Here is a 7,735-nt window from a genome sequence, read left to right on the forward strand (position 1 = left end):
CCCCGTTCACTGCAGAGCGCCCTAACCCCGTTCACTGCGGCGCGCCCTAACCTCGTTCACTGCAGCGCGCCCTAACCCCGTTCACTGCAGCCCGCCCCAACCCCCGTTCACTGCAGAGCGCCCTAACCCCGTTCACTGCGGCGCGCCCTAACCCCGTTCACTGCAGCGCGCCCTAACCTCGTTCACTGCAGCTCAGTGTAACGCCAGTTACTACAGATTCAGCAGACATATGTAATTATTGATACGTACTGTATCTGCTGAATCAGTTATTTAAAAATCCAAAAGGGGAATATTAACCAAATTATTTTTTTATAGTGGAGAGACACATTTGAGCCCAAAACAGAACTTTGGAGAATTTTGAAGGTGGAACTAACTGACCTGACAACAATTGTTCAGAGTAAACAGATTCAGATATCAATAGAACATGTAAACAACTAATTATATTGTGAAAAATGTCTAATGAAATGTTACAAATCAGGACTTAATAAAAATATTCTCAGGGTTTTTTTTAGGTCTTAGTTATAATTATTTTGTTAATTATTAGATGAGACTTTTACCAACTGTTCTGTCATGACCTTTGACCTTCAACCTGCCAACTAAGATGAAGCTCTTGGGTTTTTTCACTCTGAGCTCCATCCTTCAGAGTAAAGGGCAGCAAAAGTTGCTTCTCTAAGGTCATTGCTGATGTCTTTCCACCTTGAATTAATGTGAACACGCCTACATGCTCCGAGCATCAGTTTGTTCTGGTTAAAAACATTGACACAATGTTTTATTGTTCATATGACGTATTTATTTCAAACAACCAGTCAGTCTTACAGTATTATGTCACTATACATGAAACTTCAGTAACATGTTGCATTAATTTTGTCTTATCTGTCCAAAATCATATAAAAAGTTTAATGAGTTCACAAAAAAGGATTAAAGCCCGTCAGTACTGTTGCATGATGGGACTTTTTTCAACTCAAATACTGATGAATGAATGCTAACAAGACAAGAAAGTTTATGGAAAAAGCAACAAATTATTTGATACATAACTAAACCATTTTAAGACCTAAAAAGAAAAATCTGGACAAGTTTTAATGATCAAGTTAGAAACTTTAAGACGCTGCAGAAACCCTGTTATAGTTGTAACAAAACAACTGCTTAAAGAGCTAAAAATCTGGATTTTAGGTGAATATTTTCTTGAATATAAGCTGAATTTGTCTGATCTGCGATGTCAACCAATGTGGGCTTCACTAGTATATTTAAGAACTCTTATTAGTACATAACTGTTAATGGTGTACCACAAGGTTCAGTCTTAGGACCCTCCCCTCTTCACAATATGCATCATGCATGTATGATGTAAACTGCTACTGCATCATGCACAAGCAAACATTTGCCAATTAAAATCCGCTATAACCTGGAGATTATTTAGCAGAATGCTTTAAAACAAAATGTTTTCTGCATCACACCAGAAATGTATATTTGCATGGGAGGATAAAAAAATAACAATCAATGCAAATCATAATGTTTTTATTATCTGTGCATAATATAGACCACTGTTAACTGGGATCGTGCAACCCCTCGTTGTGTGCGCGCGCGCGTGGGACGCTCACCTGCAGCACCAGGAGCTCGGCCCGCTGAACGGGGGGCATGGAGCTGCTCCTCAGCCCGGACCCTGCTGCTCTTTGTCGCCGCTCAGAGATGCTGAAGAGGCGGAAGGAAAACGATGTGTCCGCGGGCTGCACGCCACCAGAGCCCGTCCACACGGAGCCACGCAGACATGAGAAACAAAACCGCGTCTCGACCGTGACAGCAGCTGCAGCGGCCTGGACTCGTCGCGGAGGGATGTTGTTTTTTTCCTCTCTCCGGTCGCGCGCGCCTGATGCGACACGAAAGCTCGAGCGGCTACCGGCGCTCCGGTCTCGGGGAAAAACGCGACTTAACCGAGGACGAATTCATCGCACGGCCGGCGGTGAAAGAGTGGACAACATGGGGGGGGAATAACAGTAAAAATATAAAATACAGGGGTCGGGGGTAAAAAGGAGGAGGCGGTGATGCTGGACGAGCTGAACCGACAGAAGGACCACCGTCAAGCTAACGTGGATAAGCGGCTAACTTCCGGTTTTTATTTCCAAAATAAACTAGCGTCGGCCATTTTGGCTCCTTGATAACGCTGTCGAATAAAAAGACTGTTGGGAATAAACCATAAAAGTTTGCATAATTTAAGATGCATTCAGATCAATTAGCAATTTTCCTATTTGCGTACTTTTCATTCTACCGGTATTTTGTATAGAAAATTTAAACTACGGTGGCCTGGAGGTGAAACTACCCTTTTTCGTGTTGAGGACAACCATTTTCTACGTATTTGTGGTTTGATACTAACGCTGAAAAAAACTTACACTTGAACAAAAACTACTCACGCCTGCGTGTCTGGAGTCGGACGCTTCGCTTTTTCGTAAATCGCCCAACTGTGCCGGACTTCCGGCGGCGACTCGCCAACTTGACGCCGCTGGAGGAAAACGGTGACGTAGGACGCGGAGCGCTGCGCCGCACGCGCTGATGCTGCAGTTGCTAGGGGCGCGAGGAGCAGACAGACAAGAGGCAAACAATGCAGGGGAGGAAAATGTCTCCCTCCTGTGTCGAGTTTTACGACCAATTTCGAGCTAATTAGAAGAGAGGACTGTGATGAACCCCAAATATTCGACTTAAACCCCAATTTATCGACTTTAAGAAAGAAACTGGACGGTTCTGGTGGCGGGTTCTGCTGTAGACACAATCATGGCTGGATATCTTGTGCTCAGGATCCTATTAAATTGTTCTGTGTGCCTTCCAAATACAATTTATGTTTATGGACAAATTTAATAATTTTTTTAGTAGTTGCTGCAATGTCATGAAGACCAAATGACAAAAAAAAAAGCTGTAACGCTATATAAATGGTAACTGTCCTTAAATTAAAAAGAAAAAAGAGCTACTTACCACGTGTTTGTTTTTCTACAAAAACAATTGAAATGACCAAAAATAACTCAGTGATGACGGCCATGGAAGAGTTGGGGAGCAAAGAGTTCAACAATTCTGACTTGTTTGCACATTTGTACGCTCAGATTTGTTAAATTATGCGGAAAACGTCTTGTTTACGTTGAGCGCATACCCACATTCTAGAACCACATAGTGATAAATCTGGAAAACTAACTCTTTAAAACTGCCCTAATTATTATAGCTAGGGAAAAACCTTTTGAGGTTTAGTCTGCACCAAATACTTTTTTGATGTTGGTGCGTATATTTTCGCATTAACGCATTTTAACAAAAGATAAAATACAGTAGTCCCTTGCTACTTTGACTTCTGCGGACTCGCTCTTTCGCGCTTTTTCAACGATTGTCAACGTTAACATTACTCACGTGATTGGGACGGTACGGGATAAAAAGTTAGCGGGGGGAAAAAAAAATACTTCGAACTGGCGCCGCCATTTTGTAGTTTTCTTTCAACTAGCCTACACTGCAACACCAGTCAAAAGAACTACACTACCCAGAAGCCAACAGGCTTCCGGCTTTTGCTTTCTGCCATAAAGGAGGGAAAGTTTTGCAACTATCTATGAAGCTCACAGAATTGGCGGGAAAGTTGCAAATAATCTTGAAGCTCAATTATCATGCGCACATCAACCTGGACGAGGTGTTGGGCTTCATCGCTGCAGGGTAGGTCTACAGAACCGGAGCAGAGCGTACTGTAAAGTACGTACAGTAGTCCCTCACTACTTCGCAATTCGACTTTCGCAGACTTGCTCTATCGCGATTTTTTCAAGTACGATTGAACACGAGACAAAAAAAAAAAAATAATTGTACAGGACACGATAGTCAAATTTAATATTACTCACTTGATTGGGACAGTACTGGATACTGTAAAGTTTTTTTTTTTTTTTTTTACTGTAAAGTATTTTTTACTGTAAAAAGGAAACGAAAAAATACTTCCGACAGGTGCTGCCATTTTGTATCCCCGCTCAGAAGCCCTGTTGCCGTCTGCTGAAAAACCGTACAAGAGGTAAAGTTTTGATCTGATCGGAGAAAGTTAGTGACTTCGGTACCCAGCGGATGCGAAGAGCCGCACGGAACCCACCGAACCGGACTAGAACCAGAACTCCAGACCCATGAGGACATCAGAGCAGGACGTGCACTGCAGAAGGCCCGGCGCGCCATCCGGAGCCCACCGCCACCACCCAGAGCGCTGAGCAGAACCGGCAGGGTAAGTCCGCCGAAACGGAAACAAGTCGGAGCGGAACTGAGCCACTGCTGTTTTGCAGAGCCTGGTAAAATTTAGTAGCTACATATACAGTACTGTACGTATGTTGTTAAAATGATGTGGGTTTAAGAGTTCAGAACATTGCAAGAACGTGGGATTAATAAAGCCTTAAAATATATATAAATACTAAAACTACTAAATACTCCACTTGTCGCGGGGGGGTGTGGAACGTAACTCCCTTGATAATCGAGGGACTACTGTATAGAAGTCCAGACTTTCAGGCGTCGCCTTGTATGGGATACATGCGAAAGATGGAAAAAGCCTTGAAACTTCTATTCAGTGTACTTTCGTAAGATTTAAAACCTTTGACGCCACCTTTTTCTAACTTCATCCCCAATTAAGATAGTCGACACCATAAATACTCAATTATTTCATATATTTATTGATATTTTCTGCCATAATGAGGTGAAAATGTTTACAGAAACTGTACCGAGCAGACGCATAGCAATGGAATCGAAGGTCGTGTCCACTGAATGCACAAGAGCTCCATAAAAATTATGCAAATATTAATGCAATACACGTTTTTTTTGTTTTTTTTAATACAAAGTACAGATTACAAAAACATAAATGAGATCTCGCCATGTGCCCTGGAGCAGCTCTGACAAAACGGAATAAGAACGATGTTTTAGCACACATGTACAGCGCTACGCCTAGACTTTCTCGAAGTCCAACGACGTATAAAGAAAAAAACACGTACATACATACGGGTGACTCAGTCGCTCGGACGTCACGGGATGAAGGTGAGAAGCAGAAATAATATCCAGCGTGCTTCAGAGTTTTTATTTCTCCTTTTCTTTTTAAAGTTTGATGATGGATACAAAGTGTTTTGTAGTGTTCCGTCCACAGTGAGGTGCAGCCGCTGTAACAGATCGCTCCGTACGGGATTCGGGTGATTGTAGCGATAAAAACCCGGCTCAGTTTGTTGCGATGCAGCGCGAGCCGAGATAATCCACCAACCAGGAACGGATCAAGTGTTCGTGTCCCCCCTAAAGACGGCCCGGAGTCGAAGGAGAGGATTGTCGTCCGTATTCTTCTCTCGGGAGGTGAAGAAGTGTTTTACGAAAACGATTGTGACAGTTAAGTGCAACGAAGATTAACAAAAGCTAAAGATAAAAAAAAAAGCTTAAAAAAAAAAACCTACATCCTATTGCACAATTTAAAAAGTATGATACATTAAAAAAAGGATACATGTTCAAGACAATGGTATTGCATACAAATCAAGGATCAAAACAATAAAAAGTAGCTTGTTCTGTCTTTAAGACGTTATTTGTTTACAGAGCTCGGTCTCGCTCTTAGTGTTGATTGTTTTTAATCGCCTTTTTTTTTTTTTTAAAGTTTAGAGACCACTTTTTGTTACGGTCGCAACAGACGGGACTTGGAAACACTGATTCGAATGGGTTCAAAGTGCACGTAAGAAGTAAAAAAAACAAACATTTCTAAGCTCACGATGAAACGAACAGATTAAGAAAAACGAAGAAGAAGAAGCTGCATAGCTGGATTCCATTTAAAGCAATGCCGGGAGGGACGGACCTAATCGCTGTACACATCAGAACCGACGGGCGAGGGGTTTCTGTCTGGTCCGGTTCACACCTGCGTGTCGCCGCCCCCGCCCTGCAGATAGATGGCCGAGCTGGACTTGGGTCCGTTCTGATTGTGAGCCCGGGTGGACCCGTTGTTGTTGTTGACTTCGGGCCCCCGGGCGTCCGTGGAGATGACCCACGTGGTGGGTCGCCACTTCTTCAGGGAGTACGGCGTTTTCACCCGCTTCTTGATTTTATCCGCTGTCCCCAAGGCTCCGTCAGGCGGCGCCACGCCCCCCCCTGCAAACGAAACGGCTTTAGTTGTTCAGGCAACAAAGAGTCACAGTTTATGACACGTTCTATATTATTACTGTGTGAATTATGAAGCATTCGCATTATGTGAACCATTTTTCTTCCGTACATTTTTTCGGCGCGATTCAACAAATCATATGAAAACGTTCAGCTCTTTCAGGACAATCCTGCCATGACGTTTGGTATTGGTTCAACTTTAGCTTTGTGAAATATTTAGCCTTTTCTGACACTTATTTTCCTCATAGAAAATTAAATGAGCTCATTTTACCTCTTTCAAATCTTTAGATCTGTTTACAACCTTTTTACTGCTCCTTTCATTTTGTTCTGCTTCAGCTAATTTCAGCTAATTTCAGCTAATTTCAGCCCCTTTCAGATTATTTCTGCCAACTACAACATTTTTGTGCTTCTTCTAACTTCTTTATGTGAATTTCAGCTAGTTGTACTCCGTTCAACTTATGTATGCAAGTTTCCGCTTTATCTGCTATTTCAGCTACTATTTAGCAGTTTTTAAGCTAGTTTTAGCCTTCTCAGCTAATTTCACATTTCTTTAAACTTTTTTCTGCCTAATTCAGCAAAAATGTGCTTTAGCTTCTTTCTGATGTTAGCTACTATTCAGTTTTTTTGTTTTGTTTTTTTGGCTTATTCAAGCTTTTTTTCAGATAACTTCCATTTTTTTTAGCTAATTTTTGCATCTTTCAGCATAACTGGGCAAACGTGTTCTTTCTGCTCTCTTCTGCTAATTTAAGCTTGGGCTACCTTTTCAGCAACCTTTTTTAAAATTATTTTAGCTTTTTTTTTAAGCTAATTTCAGCTGCTTTCAGGTAAATTCAAGTTTTTCATGGTAATTTCTTCTGCTTTCAGCTTAATTATCTTCTTTCTGCAAGTTTCAGCTTTTTCTACTATTTAGTTGTTTTTATGCTATTTATAGCTTTTTCAGCCAATTCCACTTTTTTTTAGCTCATTTCAGCTGTATCTGTTTCATTCTGGTAGTTTCTTCCTGCCTTTTCAGCTATAAGCTTTTTTTTTTTGGGCTCATTTCCAGATTTTTGTGCCAATTTCTGCTTATTTAATCATAATTCAGCAAATCTGTGTTTCTTCTGCTATTTTAGGCTTGCTCTTCTATTTCAGCATGTTTGTTAAAGATGCTGTGCTAATATTTGAAGTGATAGGAGCTGAAAGTCCTCCGCAGGATTGTGAAGTTTTGGGGATTCTCAAAGTTGGAAACTTTCTGTGGGACTTCATGAGAATAAACAGGAATAAAACCTAGAATTTTAAATTATTGAAGGTTGGACCGGAACAGGGACTTTAAATATATTTAAGATAATTATCGACTAAAACGGGCAGTGAGAGGTACCACGCCCTAAAAGTTGATAAACCTGGACAAGTAGGCTCAGAAGGAAATAGTATTTATTCAGATTTGTTTTGATGAAGATTAGAGCTGGGCGATATGGACCTAAATGAATATCTCGATATTTTAAGATAAATCGTGATACACGATATATATCTCAATATTTTAAGATAAATCGTGATACACGATATATATATCAATATTCTAAGATACATCGTGATACACGATATATATATCAATATTTTAAGATACATCGTGATACACGATATATATCTCAATATT

The 7,735-nt window shown here is 41.0% G+C and overlaps 1 protein-coding gene across 1 annotated transcript in view; it reads right to left on the bottom strand.

The window, feature by feature from the left end:
* Window positions 1-4,640: 4,640 nt before the first annotated feature.
* bmpr2b (bone morphogenetic protein receptor, type II b (serine/threonine kinase)) overlaps window positions 4,641-7,735 on the bottom strand; it is a gene marked incomplete at its 5' end in the record, with an annotated part of 24,415 nt that continues 21,320 nt past the window's right edge. Inside the window, 1 exon segment of the mRNA XM_037696306.1 lies at window positions 4,641-6,093. Within this exon segment, the coding sequence (XP_037552234.1) occupies window positions 5,858-6,093 (236 nt within the window).

Source organism: Nematolebias whitei, chromosome 23 (assembly GCF_014905685.2).
Source record: "Nematolebias whitei isolate Nwh7 chromosome 23, NemWhi1, whole genome shotgun sequence".
NCBI lineage: Eukaryota > Metazoa > Chordata > Actinopteri > Cyprinodontiformes > Rivulidae > Nematolebias > Nematolebias whitei.